The sequence below is a fragment of the Anomaloglossus baeobatrachus genome, chromosome 7 (assembly GCF_048569485.1).
Source record: "Anomaloglossus baeobatrachus isolate aAnoBae1 chromosome 7, aAnoBae1.hap1, whole genome shotgun sequence".
NCBI classification, from domain to species: domain Eukaryota; kingdom Metazoa; phylum Chordata; class Amphibia; order Anura; family Aromobatidae; genus Anomaloglossus; species Anomaloglossus baeobatrachus.
The window spans coordinates 7,106,611-7,126,019 of record NC_134359.1 but is presented as its reverse complement, the minus strand read 5'-3'; the positions used below and the strand labels follow the sequence as shown (position 1 = coordinate 7,126,019).

At 54.6% G+C, this 19,409-nt stretch overlaps 2 protein-coding genes across 5 annotated transcripts in view; one reads left to right on the top strand and one right to left on the bottom strand.

The window, feature by feature from the left end:
* KALRN (kalirin RhoGEF kinase) overlaps window positions 1-19,409 on the top strand; it is a 346,094-nt gene that overhangs the window by 39,890 nt on the left and 286,795 nt on the right. For all 4 annotated transcript variants that reach the window (XM_075316995.1, XM_075316994.1, XM_075316993.1 and 1 more), the window contains exons 10-12: window positions 304-405; window positions 15,979-16,121; window positions 17,390-17,492. In XM_075316995.1, coding sequence (XP_075173110.1) covers window positions 304-405; window positions 15,979-16,121; window positions 17,390-17,492 — 348 coding nt within the window. The remainder of the gene's footprint in view (window positions 1-303; window positions 406-15,978; window positions 16,122-17,389; window positions 17,493-19,409) is intronic.
* CCDC14 (coiled-coil domain containing 14) overlaps window positions 1-19,409 on the bottom strand; it is a 323,631-nt gene that overhangs the window by 170,008 nt on the left and 134,214 nt on the right. The window lies entirely within an intron of this gene.

Sequence of the window (19,409 nt, the reverse complement as noted above, 5' to 3'; positions counted from 1 at the left end):
CGGCAGATGCCTCCTCTCCAGTCACTGGCCACGGTGCCACCGATACAGCACTCAGCCGGCGGCCCGACCTGCGGGTAAAAACGGCAGATGCCTCCTCTCCAGTCACTGGCCACAGTGCCACCGATACAGCACTCAGCCGGCGGCCCGACCTGCGGGTAAAAACGGCAGATGCCTCCTCTCCAGTCACTGGCCACGGTGCCACCGATACAGCACTCAGCCGGCGGCCCGACCTGCGGGTAGAAACGGCAGATGCCACCTCACCATTTGTAAAAGCTCTGGTGCTATTTTTTATTTTTTTTACAGACCTCGGAGCTGGGGGTGACGGAGCACGTGGAAGGGGACTCCTGTAAGTTCGCCTTGTGGTCGGGTCGGACGCCATCCTCCGATAATAAAACCGTGCTAAAGGTTTGTGCCACACTCGTTTCTTCTCTACTTTGCATGAAATCTAATTTACTGTGTTTTTTGAATTATAAGATGCAGTTTTTCTCCCAAAAATTTGGGAGGAAAATGATGGGTGCATCTTAAAATCCGAATATAGCTTACCGGGGGAGGAAAATGGGCGCTATGCTGACTGCAGCAGGGCGGTGTGGAGCGGGGGCGGTGTGGTGGGTGAGATGCTCTATTGACCGTATCCAGAGAGGAGCGCTCTCCAGCACACAGTTATAGCTCGCTCACAGTATCCAGAGAGTGGAGCGCTCTCCAGCACACAGTTATAGCTCGCTAACAGTATCCAGAGAGGGGAGCGCTCTCCAGCACACAGTTATAGCTCGCTGACAGTATCCAGAGAGGAGAGCGGTCTCCAGCACACAGTTATAGCTCGCTGACAGTATCCAGAGAGGAGCGCGCTCTCCAGCACACAGTTATAGCTCGCTAACAGTATCCAGAGAGGGGAGCGCTCTCCAGCACACAGTTATAGCTCGCTGACAGTATCCAGAGAGGAGAGCGGTCTCCAGCACACAGTTATAGCTCGCTGACAGTATCCAGAGAGGAGAGCGGTCTCCAGCACACAGTTATAGCTCGCTCACAGTATCCAGAGAGTGGAGCGCTCTCCAGCACACAGTTATAGCTCGCTAACAGTATCCAGAGAGGGGAGCGCTCTCCAGCACACATTTATAGCTCGCTGACAGTATCCAGAGAGGAGAGCGGTCTCCAGCACACAGTTATAGCTCGCTGACAGTATCCAGAGAGGAGCGCGCTCTCCAGCACAGTTATAGCTCGCTGACAGTATCCAGAGAGGGGAGCGCTCTCCAGCACACAGTTATAGCTCACTGACAGTATCCAGAGAGGAGAGCGGTCTCCAGCACACAGTTATAGCTCGCTGACAGTATCCAGAGAGGAGAGCGGTCTCCAGCACACAGTTATAGCTCGCTGACAGTATCCAGAGAGGAGTGCGCTCTCCAGCACAGTTATAGCTCGCTGACAGTATCCAGAGAGGAGAGCGGTCTCTAGCACACAGTTATAGCTCGCTGACCGTATCCAGAGAGGAGCGCTCTCCAGCACACAGTTATAGCTCGCTGACAGTATCCAGAGAGGAGCGCGCTCTCCAGCACACAGTTATAGCTCGCTGACAGTATCCAGAGAGGAGCGCTCTCTAGCACACAGTTATAGCTCGCTGACAGTATCCAGAGAGGAGCACTCTCCAGCACACAGTTATAGCTCACTGACAGTATCCAGAGAGGGGAGCGCTCTCCAGCACACAGTTATAGCTCACTGACAGTATCCAGAGAGGAGTGCGCTCTCCAGCACAGTTATAGCTCGCTGACAGTATCCAGAGAGGAGAGCGCTCTCCAGCACACAGTTATAGCTCGCTGACAGTATCCAGAGAGGAGCGCTCTCCAGCACACAGTTATAGCTCACTGACAGTATCCAGAGAGGAGCGCGCTCTCCAGCACACAGTTATAGCTCGCTGACAGTATCCAGAGAGGAGCGCTCTCCAGCACACAGTTATAGCTCACTGACAGTATCCAGAGAGGAGTGCGCTCTCCAGCACAGTTATAGCTCGCTGACAGTATCCAGAGAGGGGAGCGCTCTCCAGCACACAGTTATAGCTCGCTGACAGTATCCAGAGAGGAGCGCTCTCCAGCACACAGTTATACCTCGCTGACAGTATCCAGAGAGGGGAGCGCTCTCCAGCACACAGTTATAGCTCGCTGACAGTATGCAGAGAGGGGAGCGCTCTCCAGCACACAGTTATAACTCGCTGACAGTATCCAGAGAGAAGAGAGCGGTCTCCAGCACACAGTTATAGCTCGCTGACAGTATCCAGAGAGGAGCGCGCTCTCCAGCACACTCAGTATCCAGAAAGGAGCGCTCTCCAGCACAGTTATAGATTGCTGACAGTATCCAGAGAGAAGAGAGCGCTCTCCAGCACACAGTTATAGCTCGCTGACAGTATCCAGAGAGAAGAGAGCGCTCTCCAGCACACAGTTAGAGCTCGCTGACAGTATCCAGAGAGGAGCGCTCTCCAGCACAGTTATAGCTCGCTGACAGTATCCAGAGAGGAGCGCTCTCCAGCACACAGTTATAGCTCGCTGACAGTATCCAGAGAGGAGCGCTCTCCAGCACACAGTTATACCTCGCTGACAGTATCCAGAGAGGGGAGCGCTCTCCAGCACACAGTTATAACTCGCTGACAGTATCCAGAGAGAAGAGAGCGGTCTCCAGCACACAGTTATAGCTCGCTGACAGTATCCAGAGAGGAGCGCTCTCCAGCACACAGTTATAGCTCGCTGCCAGTATCCAGAGAGGAGCGCGCTCTCCAGCACACTCCGTATCTAGAGAGGAGCGCTCTCCAGCACAGTTATAGCTTGCTGACAGTATCCAGAGAGAAGAGAGCGCTCTCCAGCACACAGTTATAGCTCACTGACAGTATCCAAAGAGAAGAGAGCGCTCTCCAGCACACAGTTAGAGCTCGCTGACAGTATCCAGAGAGGAGCGCTCTCCAGCACACAGTTATAGCTCGCTGACAGTATCCAGAGAGGAGCGCGCTCTCCAGCACACAGTTATAGCTCGCTGACAGTATCCAGAGAGGAGCGCGCTCTCCAGCACACAGTTATAGCTCGCTGACAAGTATCCAGAGAGGAGCGCGCTTTCCAGCACAGTTATAGCTCGCTAACAGGATCCAGGGAGGAGCGCGCTCTCCAGCACAGTTATAGCTCGCAGACAGTATCCAGAGAGGAGCGCGCTCTCCAGCACAGTTATAGCTCGCTGACAGTATCCAGAGAGGAGCGCTCTCCAGCACACAGTTATAGCTCACTGACAGTATCCAGAGAGGAGCGCTCTCCAGCACAGTTATACCTCGCTGACAGTATCCAGAGAGGAGAGCGGTCTCCAGCACACAGTTATACCTCGCTGACAGTATCCAGAGAGGAGAGCGGTCTCCAGCACACAGTTATAGCTCGCTGACAGTATCCAGAGAGGAGCGCGCTCTCCAGCACACAGTTATAGCTCACTGACGGTATCCAGAGAGGAGAGCGCTCTCCAGCACACAGTTATAGCTCGCTGACAGTATCCAGAGAGGAGAGCGCTCTCCAGCACACAGTTATAGCTCACTGACGGTATCCAGAGAGGAGAGCGCTCTCCAGCACACAGTTATAGCTCGCTGACAGTATCCAGAGAGGAGCGCGCTCTCCAGCACAGTTATAGCTCGCTGACAGTATCCAGAGAGGAGAGCGGTCTCCAGCACACAGTTATAGCTCGCTGACAGTATCCAGAGAGGAGAGCGCTCTCCAGCACACAGTTATAGCTCACTGACGGTATCCAGAGAGGAGAGCGCTCTCCAGCACACAGTTATAGCTCGCTGACAGTATCCAGAGAGGAGCGCGCTCTCCAGCACAGTTATAGCTCGCTGACAGTATCCAGAGAGGAGCGCGCTCTCCAGCACACAGTTATAGCTCGCTGACAGTATCCAGAGAGAAGAGAGCGCTCTCCAGCACACAGTTATAGCTCGCTGACAGTATCCAGAGAGGAGCGCGCTCTCCAGCACACAGTTATAGCTCGCTGACAGTATCCAGAGAGGAGCGCGCTCTCCAGCACAGTTATAGCTCGCTGACAGTATCTAGAGAGGAGAGCGCTCTCCAGCACACAGTTATAGCTCGCTGACAGGATCCAGGGAGGAGCGCGCTCTCCAGCACAGTTATAGCTCGCTGACAGTATCCAGAGAGGAGCGCGCTCTCCAGAACAGTTATAGCTCACTGACAGTATCCAGAGAGGAGAGCGCTCTCCAGCACACAGTTATAGCTCACTGACAGTATCCAGAGATGAGAGCGGTCTCCATCACAGTTATAGCTCGCTGACAGTATCCAGAGAGGAGCGTGCTCTCCAGCACACAGTTATACCTCGCTGACAGTATCCAGAGAGGAGAGCGCTCTCCAGCACAGTTATAGCTCGCTGACCGTATCCAGAGAGGAGCGCTCTCCAGCACACAGTTATAGCTCACTGACAGTATCCTGAGAGGAGAGCGCTCTCCAGCACACAGTTATAGCTCGCTGACAGTATCCAGAGAGGAGCGCGCTCTCCATCACAGTTATAGCTCGCTGACAGTATCCAGAGAGGAGCGTGCTCTCCAGCACACAGTTATACCTCGCTGACAGTATCCAGAGAGGAGAGCGCTCTCCAGCACAGTTATAGCTCGCTGACCGTATCCAGAGAGGAGCGCTCTCCAGCACAGTTATAGCTCACTGACAGTATCCAGAGAGGGGAGCGCTCTCCAGCACACAGTTATAGCTTGCTGACAGTATCCAGAGAGGAGCGCGCTCTCCAGCACAGTTATAGCTCGCTGACAGTATCCAGAGAGGAGAGCGCTCTCCAGCACACAGTTATAGCTCGCTGACAGTATCCAGAGAGGAGCGCGCTCTCCAGCACACAGTTATAGCTCGCTGACAGGATCCAGGGAGGAGCGCGCTCTCCAGCACAGTTATAGCTCGCTGACAGTATCCAGAGAGGAGCGCTCTCCAGCACACAGTTATACCTCGCTGACAGTATCCAGAGAGGAGCGCGCTCTCCAGCACAGTTATAGCTCGCTGACAGTATCCAGAGAGGGGAGCGCTCTCCAGCACACAGCTATAGCTCGCTGACAGTATCCAGAGAGGAGCGCTCTCCAGCACACAGTTATAGCTCGCTGACAGTATCCAGAGAGGAGCGCGCTCTCCAGCACACAGTTATAGCTCACTGACAGTATCCAGAGAGGAGCGCGCTCTCCAGCACACAGTTATAGCTCGCTGACCGTATCCAGAGAGGAGCGCGCTCTCCAGCACACAGTTATAGCTCGCTGACAGTATCCAGAGAGGAGCGCGCTCTCCAGCACACAGTTATAGCTCTCTGACAGTATCCAGAGAGGAGAGCGGTCTCCAGCACACAGTTGTAGCTCGCTGACAGTATCCAGAGAGGAGAGCGCTCTCCAGCACAGTTATAGCTCGCTGACAGTATCCAGAGAGGAGCGCGCTCTCCAGCACACAGTTTTAGCTCGCTGACAGTATCCAGAGAGGAGAGCGCTCTCCAGCACACAGTTATAGCTCGCTGACAGTATCCAGAGAGGAGCGCGCTCTCCAGCACACAGTTATAGCTCTCTGACAGTATCCAGAGAGGAGAGCGGTCTCCAGCACACAGTTGTAGCTCGCTGACAGTATCCAGAGAGGAGAGCGCTCTCCAGCACAGTTATAGCTCGCTGACAGTATCCAGAGAGGAGCGCGCTCTCCAGCACACAGTTTTAGCTCGCTGACAGTATCCAGAGAGGAGAGCGCTCTCCAGCACACAGTTATAGCTCGCTGACAGTATCCAGAGAGGAGAGCGCTCTCCAGCACACAGTTATAGCTCGTTGACAGTATCTGGAGAGGGGAGCGCTCTCCAGCACAGTTATAGCTCGCTGACAGTATCCAGAGAGGATCGCGCTCTCCAGCACACAGTTATAGCTCTCTGACAGTATCCAGAGAGGAGAGCGGTCTCCAGCACAGAGTTATAGCTCTCTGACAGTATCCAGAGAGGAGCGCGCTCTCCAGCACACAGTTATAGCTCGCTGACAGTATCCAGAGAGGGGAGCGCTCTCCAGCACACAGTTATAGCTCGCTGACAGTATCCAGAGAAGAGAGCGCTGTCCAGCACACAGTTATAGCTCGCTGACAGTATCCAGAGAGGAGCGCGCTCTCCAGCACACCGTTATAGCTCGCTGACAGTATCCAGAGAGGAGCGCTCTCCAGCACACAGTTATAGCTCGCTGACAGTATCCAGAGAGGAGAGCGCTCTCCAGCACACAGTTATAGCTCGCTGACAGTATCCAGAGAGAAGAGAGCGCTCTCCAGCACACAGTTATAGCTCGCTGACAGTATCCAGAGAGGGGAGCGCTCTCCAGCACACAGTTATAGCTCGCTGACAGTATCCAGAGAGGAGCGCTCTCCAGCACACAGTTATAGCTCGCTGACAGTATCCAGAGAGTGGAGCGCTCTCCAGCACACAGTTATAGCTCGCTGACAGTATCCTGAGAGGAGAGCGCTCTCCAGCACACAGTTATACCTCGCTGACAGTATCCAGAGAGGAGCGCTCTCCAGCACACAGTTATAGCTCGCTGACAGTATCCAGAGAGGAGCATGCTCTCCAGCACACAGTTATAGCTCTCTGACAGTATCCAGAGAGGAGAGCGGTCTCCAGCACACAGTTATAGCTTGCTGACAGTATCCAGAGAGGAGAGCGCTCTCCAGCACAGTTATAGCTCGCTGACAGTATCCAGAGAGGAGCTCACTCTCCAGCACACAGTTATAGCTTGCTGACAGTATCCAGAGAGGAGCGCTCTCCAGCACACAGTTATAGCTCTCTGACAGTATCCAGAGAGGAGAGCGGTCTCCAGCACACAGTTGTAGCTCGCTGACAGTATCCAGAGAGGAGAGCGCTCTCCAGCACAGTTATAGCTCGCTGACAGTATCCAGAGAGGAGCGTGCTCTCCAGCACACAGTTTTAGCTCGCTGACAGTATCCAGAGAGGAGAGCGCTCTCCAGCACACAGTTATAGCTCGCTGACAGTATCCAGAGAGGAGAGCGCTCTCCAGCACACAGTTATAGCTCGTTGACAGTATCTGGAGAGGGGAGCGCTCTCCAGCACAGTTATAGCTCGCTGACAGTATCCAGAGAGGATCGCGCTCTCCAGCACACAGTTATAGCTCTCTGACAGTATCCAGAGAGGAGAGCGGTCTCCAGCACAGAGTTATAGCTCTCTGACAGTATCCTGAGAGGAGCGCGCTCTCCAGCACACAGTTATAGCTCGCTGACAGTATCCAGAGAGGGGAGCGCTCTCCAGCACACAGTTATAGCTCGCTGACAGTATCCAGAGAAGAGAGCGCTCTCCAGCACACAGTTATAGCTCGCTGACAGTATCCAGAGAGGAGCGCGCTCTCCAGCACACCGTTATAGCTCGCTGACAGTATCCAGAGAGGAGCGCTCTCCAGCACACAGTTATAGCTCGCTGACAGTATCCAGAGAGGAGAGCGCTCTCCAGCACACAGTTATAGCTCGCTGACAGGATCCAGAGAGGAGCGCTCTCCAGCACAGTTATAGCTCGCTGACAGTATCCCGAGAGGAGAGCGCTCTCCAGCACACAGTTATAGCTCGCTGACAGTATCCAGAGAGAAGAGAGCGCTCTCCAGCACACAGTTATAGCTCGCTGACAGTATCCAGAGAGGGGAGCGCTCTCCAGCACACAGTTATAGCTCGCTGACAGTATCCAGAGAGGAGCGCTCTCCAGCACACAGTTATAGCTCGCTGACAGTATCCAGAGAGTGGAGCGCTCTCCAGCACACAGTTATAGCTCGCTGACAGTATCCTGAGAGGAGAGCGCTCTCCAGCACACAGTTATACCTCGCTGATAGTATCCAGAGAGGAGCGCTCTCCAGCACACAGTTATAGCTCGCTGACAGTATCCAGAGAGGAGCATGCTCTCCAGCACACAGTTATAGCTCTCTGACAGTATCCAGAGAGGAGAGCGGTCTCCAGCACACAGTTATAGCTTGCTGACAGTATCCAGAGAGGAGAGCGCTCTCCAGCACAGTTATAGCTCGCTGACAGTATCCAGAGAGGAGCTCGCTCTCCAGCACACAGTTATAGCTCGCTGACAGTATCCTGAGAGGAGCGCTCTCCAGCACACAGTTATAGCTCTCTGACAGTATCCAGAGAGGAGAGCGCTCTCCAGCACACAGTTATAGCTCGCTGACAGTATCCAGAGAGGAGAGCGCTCTCCAGCACACAGTTATAGCTCGCTGACAGTATCCAGAGAGGAGCGCTCTCCAGCACACAGTTATAGCTCGCTGACAGTATCCAGAGAGGAGCGCGCTCTCCAGCACACAGTTATAGCTTGCTGACAGTATCCAGAGAGGAGAGCGCTCTCCAGCACAGTTATAGCTCGCTGACAGTATCCAGAGAGGAGCGCGCTCTCCAGCACACAGTTATAGCTCGCTGACAGTATCCAGAGAGGAGAGCGCTCTCCAGCACACAGTTATAGCTCGCTGACAGTATTTGGAGAGGGGAGCGCTCTCCAGCACAGTTATAGCTCGCTGACAGTATCCAGAGAGGATCGCGCTCTCCAGCACACAGTTATAGCTCTTTGACAGTATCCAGAGAGGAGAGCGGTCTCTAGCACACAGTTATAGCTCGCTGACAGTATCCAGAGAGGAGAGCGGTCTCCAGCACACAGTTATAGCTCGCTGACAGTATCCAGAGAGGAGAGCGGTCTCTAGCACACAGTTATAGCTCTCTGACAGTATCCAGAGAGGAGAGCGGTCTCTAGCACACAGTTATAGCTCGCTGACAGTATCCAGAGAGGAGCGCATTCCAGCACAGTTATAGCTCGCTGACAGTATCCAGAGAGGAGAGCGCTCTCCAGCACACAGTTATAGCTCGCTGACAGTATCCAGAGAGGAGCGCTCTCCAGCACACAGTTATAGCTCGCTGACAGTATCCAGAGAGGAGAGCGCTCTCCAGCACACAGTTATAGCTCGCTGACAGTATCCAGAGAGGAGCGCGCTCTCCAGCACACAGTTATAGCTCGCTGACAGTATCCTGAGAGGAGAGCGCTCTCCAGCACAGTTATAGCTCGCTGACAGTATACAGAGAGGAGCGCGCTCTCCAGCACACTCAGTATCCAGAGAGGAGCGCGCTCTCCAGCACACAGTTATAGCTCGCTGACAGTATCCAGAGAGGAGCGCTCTCCAGCACACAGTTATAGCTCGCTGACAGTATCCAGAGAGGAGCTCGCTCTCCAGCACACAGTTATAGCTCGCTGACAGTATCCAGAGAGGAGCGTTCTCCAGCACACAGTTATAGCTCGCTGACAGGATCCAGGGAGGAGCGCGCTCTCCAGCACAGTTATAGCTCGCTGACAGTATCCAGAGAGGGGAGCGCTCTCCAGCACACAGTTATAGCTCGCTGACAGTATCCAGAGAGGAGCGCTCTCCAGCACACAGTTATAGCTCGCTGACAGTATCCAGAGAGGAGCGCGCTCTCCATCACAGTTATAGCTCGCTGACAGTATCCAGAGAGGAGCGCGCTCTCCAGCACACAGTTATAGCTCGCTGACAGTATCCAGAGAGGGGAGCGCTCTCCAGCACACAGTTATAGCTTGCTGACAGTATCCAGAGAGGAGAGCGCTCTCCAGCACACAGTTATAGCTCGCTGACAGGATCCAGGGAGGAGCGCGCTCTCCAGCACAGTTATAGCTCGCTGACAGTATCCAGAGAGGAGCGCTCTACAGCACACAGTTATACCTCGCTGACAGTATCCAGAGAAGAGCGCGCTCTCCAGCACAGTTATAGCTCGCTGACAGTATCCAGAGAGGGGAGCGCTCTCCAGCACACAGCTATAGCTCGCTGACAGTATCCAGAGAGGAGCGTTCTCCAGCACACAGTTATAGCTCACTGACAGTATCCAGAGAGGAGAGCGCTCTCCAGCACACAGTTATAGCTCGCTGACAGTATCCAGAGAGGAGAGCGCTCTCCAGCACACAGTTATAGCTCGCTGACAGTATCCAGAGAGGAGCGCTCTCCAGCACAGTTATAGCTCGCTGACAGTATCCAGAGAGGAGCGCTCTCCAGCACACAGTTATAGCTCGCTGACAGTATCCAGAGAGGAGAGCGCTCTCCAGCACAGTTATAGCTCGCTGACAGTATCCAGAGAGGAGAGCGCTCTCCAGCACACAGTTATAGCTCGCTGACAGTATCCAGAGAGGAGAGCGGTCTCCAGCACACAGTTATACCTCGCTGACAGTATCCAGAGAGGAGAGCGGTCTCCAGCACACAGTTATAGCTCGCTGACAGTATCTGGAGAGGGGAGCACTCTCCAGCAAAGTTATAGCTCGCTGACAGTATCCAGAGAGGATCGCGCTCTCCAGCACACAGTTATAGCTCTTTGACAGTATCCAGAGAGGAGAGCGGTCTCTAGCACAGTTATAGCTCGCTGACAGTATCCAGAGAGGAGAGCGCTCTCCAGCACACAGTTATAGCTCGTTGACAGTATCTGGAGAGGGGAGCGCTCTCCAGCACAGTTATAGCTCGCTGACAGTATCCAGAGAGGATCGCGCTCTCCAGCACACAGTTATAGCTCTCTGACAGTATCCAGAGAGGAGAGCGGTCTCCAGCACAGAGTTATAGCTCTCTGACAGTATCCAGAGAGGAGCGCGCTCTCCAGCACACAGTTATAGCTCGCTGACAGTATCCAGAGAGGGGAGCGCTCTCCAGCACACAGTTATAGCTCGCTGACAGTATCCAGAGAAGAGAGCGCTCTCCAGCACACAGTTATAGCTCGCTGACAGTATCCAGAGAGGAGCGCGCTCTCCAGCACACCGTTATAGCTCGCTGACAGTATCCAGAGAGGAGCGCTCTCCAGCACACAGTTATAGCTCGCTGACAGTATCCAGAGAGGAGAGCGGTCTCCAGCACACAGTTATAGCTCGCTGACAGTATCCAGAGAGGGGAGCGCTCTCCAGCACACAGTTATAGCTCGCTGACAGTATCCAGAGAGTGGAGCGCTCTCCAGCACACAGTTATAGCTCGCTGACAGTATCCTGAGAGGAGAGCGCTCTCCAGCACACAGTTATACCTCGCTGACAGTATCCAGAGAGGAGCGCTCTCCAGCACACAGTTATAGCTCGCTGACAGTATCCAGAGAGGAGCATGCTCTCCAGCACACAGTTATAGCTCGCTGACAGTATCTGGAGAGGGGAGCACTCTCCAGCAAAGTTATAGCTCGCTGACAGTATCCAGAGAGGATCGCGCTCTCCAGCACACAGTTATAGCTCTTTGACAGTATCCAGAGAGGAGAGCGGTCTCTAGCACAGTTATAGCTCGCTGACAGTATCCAGAGAGGAGAGCGCTCTCCAGCACACAGTTATAGCTCGTTGACAGTATCTGGAGAGGGGAGCGCTCTCCAGCACAGTTATAGCTCGCTGACAGTATCCAGAGAGGATCACGCTCTCCAGCACACAGTTATAGCTCTCTGACAGTATCCAGAGAGGAGAGCGGTCTCCAGCACAGAGTTATAGCTCTCTGACAGTATCCAGAGAGGAGCGCGCTCTCCAGCACACAGTTATAGCTCGCTGACAGTATCCAGAGAGGGGAGCGCTCTCCAGCACACAGTTATAGCTCGCTGACAGTATCCAGAGAAGAGAGCGCTCTCCAGCACACAGTTATAGCTCGCTGACAGTATCCAGAGAGGAGCGCGCTCTCCAGCACACCGTTATAGCTCGCTGACAGTATCCAGAGAGGAGCGCTCTCCAGCACACAGTTATAGCTCGCTGACAGTATCCAGAGAGGAGAGCGCTCTCCAGCACACAGTTATAGCTCGCTGACAGTATCCAGAGAGAAGAGAGCGCTCTCCAGCACACAGTTATAGCTCGCTGACAGTATCCAGAGAGGGGAGCGCTCTCCAGCACACAGTTATAGCTCGCTGACAGTATCCAGAGAGGAGCGCTCTCCAGCACACAGTTATAGCTCGCTGACAGTATCCAGAGAGTGGAGCGCTCTCCAGCACACAGTTATAGCTCGCTGACAGTATCCTGAGAGGAGAGCGCTCTCCAGCACACAGTTATACCTCGCTGACAGTATCCAGAGAGGAGCGCTCTCCAGCACACAGTTATAGCTCGCTGACAGTATCCAGAGAGGAGCATGCTCTCCAGCACACAGTTATAGCTCTCTGACAGTATCCAGAGAGGAGAGCGGTCTCCAGCACACAGTTATAGCTTGCTGACAGTATCCAGAGAGGAGAGCACTCTCCAGCACAGTTATAGCTCGCTGACAGTATCCAGAGAGGAGCTCGCTCTCCAGCACACAGTTATAGCTCGCTGACAGTATCCAGAGAGGAGCGCTCTCCAGCACACAGTTATAGCTCTCTGACAGTATCCAGAGAGTAGAGCGCTCTCCAGCACACAGTTATAGCTCGCTGACAGTATCCAGAGAGGAGAGCGCTCTCCAGCACACAGTTATAGCTCGCTGACAGTATCCAGAGAGGAGCGCGCTCTCCAGCACACAGTTATAGCTCGCTGACAGTATCCAGAGAGTGGAGCGCTCTCCAGCACACAGTTATAGCTCGCTGACAGTATCCAGAGAGGAGAGCGCTCTCCAGCACACAGTTATAGCTCGCTGACAGTATCCAGAGAGGAGCGCTCTCCAGCACACAGCTATAGCTCGCTGACAGTATCCAGAGAGGAGCGCGCTCTCCAGCACACAGTTATAGCTTGCTGACAGTATCCAGAGAGGAGAGCGCTCTCCAGCACAGTTATAGCTCGCTGACAGTATCCAGAGAGGAGCGCGCTCTCCAGCACACAGTTATAGCTCGCTGACAGTATCCAGAGAGGAGAGCGCTCTCCAGCACACAGTTATAGCTCGCTGACAGTATTTGGAGAGGGGAGCGCTCTCCAGCACAGTTATAGCTCGCTGACAGTATCCAGAGAGGATCGCGCTCTCCAGCACACAGTTATAGCTCTTTGACAGTATCCAGAGAGGAGAGCGGTCTCTAGCACACAGTTATAGCTCGCTGACAGTATCCAGAGAGGAGAGCGGTCTCCAGCACACAGTTATAGCTCGCTGACAGTATCCAGAGAGGAGAGCGGTCTCTAGCACACAGTTATAGCTCTCTGACAGTATCCAGAGAGGAGAGCGGTCTCTAGCACACAGTTATAGCTCGCTGACAGTATCCAGAGAGGAGCGCATTCCAGCACAGTTATAGCTCTCTGACAGTATCCAGAGAGGAGGGCGCTCTCCAGCACACAGTTATAGCTCGCTGACAGTATCCAGAGAGGAGAGCGCTCTCCAGCACACAGTTATAGCTCGCTGACAGTATCCAGAGAGGAGAGCGCTCTCCAGCACACAGTTATAGCTCGCTGACAGTATCCAGAGAGGAGCGCGCTCTCCAGCACACAGTTATAGCTCGCTGACAGTATCCAGAGAGTGGAGCGCTCTCCAGCACACAGTTATAGCTCGCTGACAGTATCCTGAGAGGAGAGCGCTCTCCAGCACACAGTTATAGCTCGCTGACAGTATACAGAGAGGAGCGCGCTCTCCAGCACACTCAGTATCCAGAGAGGAGCGCGCTCTCCAGCACACAGTTATAGCTCGCTGACAGTATCCAGAGAGGAGCGCTCTCCAGCACACAGTTATAGCTCGCTGACAGTATACAGAGAGGAGCGCGCTCTCCAGCACACAGTTATAGCTCGCTGACAGTATCCAGAGAGGAGCGTTCTCCAGCACACAGTTATAGCTCGCTGACAGGATCCAGGGAGGAGCGCGCTCTCCAGCACAGTTATAGCTCGCTGACAGTATCCAGAGAGGGGAGCGCTCTCCAGCACACAGTTATAGCTCGCTGACAGTATCCAGAGAGGAGCGCTCTCCAGCACACAGTTATAGCTCGCTGACAGTATCCAGAGAGGAGCGCGCTCTCCATCACAGTTATAGCTCGCTGACAGTATCCAGAGAGGAGCGCGCTCTCCAGCACACAGTTATAGCTCGCTGACAGTATCCAGAGAGGGGAGCGCTCTCCAGCACACAGTTATAGCTCGCTGACAGGATCCAGGGAGGAGCGCGCTCTCCAGCACAGTTATAGCTCGCTGACAGTATCCAGAGAGGAGCGCTCTACAGCACACAGTTATACCTCGCTGACAGTATCCAGAGAAGAGCGCGCTCTCCAGCACAGTTATAGCTCGCTGACAGTATCCAGAGAGGGGAGCGCTCTCCAGCACACAGCTATAGCTCGCTGACAGTATCCAGAGAGGAGCGTTCTCCAGCACACAGTTATAGCTCACTGACAGTATCCAGAGAGGAGAGCGCTCTCCAGCACACAGTTATAGCTCGCTGACAGTATCCAGAGAGGAGCGCTCTCCAGCACAGTTATAGCTCGCTGACAGTATCCAGAGAGGAGCGCTCTCCAGCACACAGTTATAGCTCGCTGACAGTATCCAGAGAGGAGAGCGCTCTCCTGCACAGTTATAGCTCGCTGACAGTATCCAGAGAGGAGAGCGCTCTCCAGCACACAGTTATAGCTCGCTGACAGTATCTGGAGAGGGGAGCACTCTCCAGCAAAGTTATAGCTCGCTGACAGTATCCAGAGAGGAGCGCGCTCTCCAGCACACAGTTATAGCTCGCTGACAGTGTCTAGAGAGGAGCGCGCTCTCCAGCACACAGTTATAGCTCGCTGACAGTATCCTGAGAGGAGAGCGCTCTCCAGCACACAGTTATAGCTTGCTGACAGTATCCAGAGAGGAGCGCTCTCCAGCACACAGTTATAGCTCGCTGACAGTATCCAGAGAGGAGCGCTCTCCAGCACAGTTATAGCTCGCTGACAGTATCCAGAGAGGAGAGCGCTCTCCAGCACACAGTTATAGCTCGCTGACAGTATCCAGAGAGGAGAGCGCTCTCCAGCACACAGTTATAGCTCGCTGACAGTATCCAGAGAGGAGCGCGCTCTCCAGCACACAGTTATAGCTCGCTGACAGTATCCAGAGAGGAGAGCGCTCTCCAGCACACAGTTATAGCTCGCTGACAGTATCCTGAGCGGAGAGCGCTCTCCAGCACACAGTTATAGCTTGCTGACAGTATCCAGAGAGGAGCGCGCTCTCCAGCACACTCAGTATCCAGAGAGGAGCGCGCTCTCCAGCACACAGTTATAGCTCGCTGACAGTATCCAGAGAGGAGCGCTCTCCAGCACACAGTTATAGCTCGCTGACAGTATCCAGAGAGGAGAGCGCTCTCCAGCACACAGTTATAGCTCGCTGACAGTATCCAGAGAGGAGCGAGCTCTCCAGCACACAGTTATAGCTCTCTGACAGTATCCAGAGAGGAGCGTTCTCCAGCACACAGTTATAGCTCGCTGACAGTATCCAGAGAGGAGCGCTCTCCAGCACACAGTTATAGCTCGCTGACAGTATCCAGAGAGGAGCGCTCTCCAGCACACAGTTATAGCTCGCTGACAGTATCCAGAGAGGAGAGCGCTCTCCAGCACAGTTATAGATTGCTGACAGTATCCAGAGAGGAGCGCTCTCCAGCACACAGTTATAGCTCGCTGACAGTATCCAGAGAGGAGAGCGCTCTCCAGCACACAGTTATAGCTCGCTGACAGTATCCAGAGAGGAGAGCGCTCTCCAGCACACAGTTATAGCTCGCTGACAGTATCCAGAGAGGAGAGCGCTCTCCAGCACACAGTTATAGCTCGCTGACAGTATCCAGAGAGGAGCGTTCTCCAGCACACAGTTATAGCTCGCTGACAATATCCGGAGAGGAGAGCGCTCTCCAGCACACAGTTATAGCTCGCTGACAGTATGCAGAGAGGGGAGCGCTCTCCAGCACACTCAGTATCCGGAGAGGAGCGCGCTCTCCAGCACACTCAGTATCCGGAGAAGAGCGCGCTCTCCAGCACAGTTATAGCTCGCTGACAGTGTCCGGGCCTATGAGGCGGGTGTACGTAGCATGGAGCACATTTTCGGGGGCTGGATATAAATGTCTTCACTCTTTTGTAGGCATCTACCTTAGAAGTAAAGCAGGAGTGGATTAAAAACATCCGAGAGGTGATCCAGGAGAGGATGATCCACCTGAAAGGAGCCTTAAAGGAGCCGATCCAGCCCCCAAAGACCCCGGCCAAGCAGAGGAACAACAGCAAGAGGTGAGCAACGCCATACATATCCGATATCAGTGTTCCCAGGATGTGGCACTACAAGTCCCAGCGCACGCTGCCGCAGCTGACGGTCTAGCTCATCCAGCCGTATCTCCTCAGCCGGTGATGTCAGACTGTAGGTGTGAAGGTGCCTCTGCCGTGAGTCGGGGGGGGGGGCACCGGTCAGTCCCGGGGTCAGCCTCTTCCCTTCATATGAGGATATGAAGCATCAGACATGAGAGCTCTCTGCGCTCCGGTGTAGACCACGAGCCCGGCCCTCCATCACTATGTATCACGGGGCAGAATTCTGCTGAGAATGAAGAATGTCTTCTCTCCGTGACACTGACAGTGTGTTATCCAACTTGTGTGTGGATGTGCAGGTGCCACGGGGGCAGCGTGTGGATGTGCACGTGCCAGGGGGGCAGCGTGTGGATGTGCAGGTGCCACGGGGGCAGCGTGTGGATGTGCAGGTGCCACGAGGGCAGCGTGTGGATGTGCTGGTGCCACGAGGGCAGCCTGGGGATGTGCATGTGCCATGGGAGCAGCGTGTGGATGTGCAGGTGCCACGGGGGCAGCATGTTGATGTGCAGGTGCCACGAGGGCAGCGTGTGGATGTGCTGGTGCCACAATGGTAGCTTGTGGATGTGCAGGTGCCATGAGGGCAGCCTGGGGATGTGCAGGTGCCACGGGGGCAGCGTGTGGATGTGCAGGTGCCACGAGGGCAGCGTGTGGATGTGCAGGTGCCACGAGGGCAGCGTGTGGATGTTCAGGTGCTACGGTGGCAGCTTGTGGATGTTCAGGTGCTACGGGGGCAGCGTGTGTATGTTCAGGTGCTACGGGGGCAGCGTGTGGCTGTGCAGGTGCCACGGGGGCCAGCGTATGGATGTGCAGGTGCCACGAGGGCAGCGTGTGTATGTTCAGGTGCTACGGGGGCAGTGTGTGTATATTCAGGTGCTACGGGGGCAGTGTGTGGCTGTGCAGGTGCCACGGGGGCCAGCGTGTGGCTGTGCAGGTGCCACGAGGGCAGCGTGTGGATGTGCAGGTGCCACGAGGGCAGCTTGTGTATGTTCAGGTGCTACGGGGGCAGCGTGTGTATGTTCAGGTGCAACGGGGGCAGCGTGTGTATGTTCAGGTGCCACGGGGGCAGCGTGTGGATGTGCAGGTGCCACGGAGGCAGCGTATGGATGTGCAGATGCCACGAGGGCAGCGTGTGGATGTGCAGGATCTTTGGGGCAGTGTCTTATTGAATAGTTAATAGTTGTGTCTGCTCCTTGCAGGGATGGACTGGAGGATCTGGACAGTCAGGGGGACGGCAGCAGTCAGCCCGACACCATCTCCATCGCCTCTCGGACTTCACAGAACACTGTGGACAGCGACAAAGTAAGAGCCTGCACATTCCTGCCCCACCATGTGAGGGCGCTGTACACTGAAAAGCAGAAGGGAGCCCCTACACTGACACACACACCTCCTGAGGGGCAGAGAGAGGTCCGCTCATCTCATTCATCCCAATGAAGAACACTGGTCAGCTGCTCCCCCAGTAATGGCTGATAACAGGGAGTAATAGATTGTACTCACCTGTCCTACAGTCTCCTCGTCCAGTAATGGCTGATAACAGGGAGTAATAGATTGCATTCACTTGTCCTACAATCACCTCCCCCTGTAATGGCTGATAACAGGGAGTAATAGATTGTACTCACCCATCCTACAGTCTGCTCCTCCAGTAATGGCTGATAACAGAGAGTAATAGATTGTACTCACCTGTCCTACAGTCTCCTCCCCCAGTAATGGCTGATAACAGGGAGTAAAGGTTCTCTTAGGGTACCGTCACACTTTAGCGACGCACCAGCGATCCCACCAGCGATCTGACCTGGTCAGAATCGCTGGTGCGTCGCTACATGGTCGCTGGTGAGCTGTCAATCAGGCAGATCTCACCAGCGACCAGTGACGAGCCCCCAGCCCCCAGCCAGCAGTGACGTGCAAGCGATGCTGTGCTTGCAGGGAGCCGGCGTCTGGAGGATGCGGACACTGGTAACCACAGTAAACATCGGGTATGATTACCCAATATTTACCTTGGTTACCAGCGCACACCGCTTAGCGCCGGCTCCCTGCACTCGTATTTACAGTACACATCGGGTTAATAAGCAAACCTTTGCTTAATTACCCGATGTGTAATCCGGTTACGTGTGCAGGGAGCCGGCAGCACTGGCAGCGTGAGAGCGGCGGACGCTAGTAACTAAGGTAAATATCGGTAACCACCTTGGTTACCTGATGTGTACCTTGGTTACCAGCGTACGCAGCTTCCAGACGTCGGCTCCTGCTCCCTGCACTTTCAGATCGTTGTTCTCTCGCTGTCACACACAGCGATGTGCGCTTCACAGCGGGAGAGCAACAAGCAAAAAATGACCCAGCGCTGTGTGTAACGATCAGCGATCTCACAGCAGGGGCCAGGTCACACACAGCGATGTGCGCTTCACAGCGGGAAAGCAACGAGCAAAAAATGACCCAGCGCTGTGTGTAACGATCAGCGATCTCACAGCAGGGGCCAGATCACTGCTCAGTGTCACACACAGCGATGTGCGCTTCACAGTGGGAAAGCAACGAGCAAAAAATGCCCCAGCGCTGTGTGTAACGATCAGCGATCTCACAGCAGGGGCCAGATCACTGCTCAGTGTCACACACAGCGATGTGCGCTTCACAGTGGGAAAGCAACGAGCAAAAAATGACCCAGCGCTGTGTGTAACGATCAGCGATCTCACAGCAGGGGCCAGGTCACTGCTCAGTGTCACACACAGCGATGTGCGCTTCACAGCGGGAAAGCAACGAGCAAAAAATGCCCCAGCGCTGTGTGTAACGATCAGCGATCTCACAGCAGAGGCCAGGTCACTGCTCAGTGTCACACACAGCGATGTGCGCTTCACAGCGGGAAAGCAACAAGCAAAAAATGCCCCAGCGCTGTGTGTAACGATCAGCGATCTCACAGCAGGGGCCAGATCACTGCTCAGTGTCACACACAGCGATGTGCGCTTCACAGTGGGAAAGCAACGAGCAAAAAATGCCCCAGCGCTGTGTGTAACGATCAGCGATCTCACAGCAGGGGCCAGATCACTGCTCAGTGTCACACACAGCGATGTGCGCTTCACAGCGGGAAAGCAACAAGCAAAAAATGCCCCAGCGCTGTGTGTAACGATCAGCGATCTCACAGCAGGGGCCAGATCACTGCTCAGTGTCACACACAGCGATGTGCGCTTCACAGCGGGAGAGCAACGAGCAAAAAATGCCCCAGCGCTGTGTGTAACG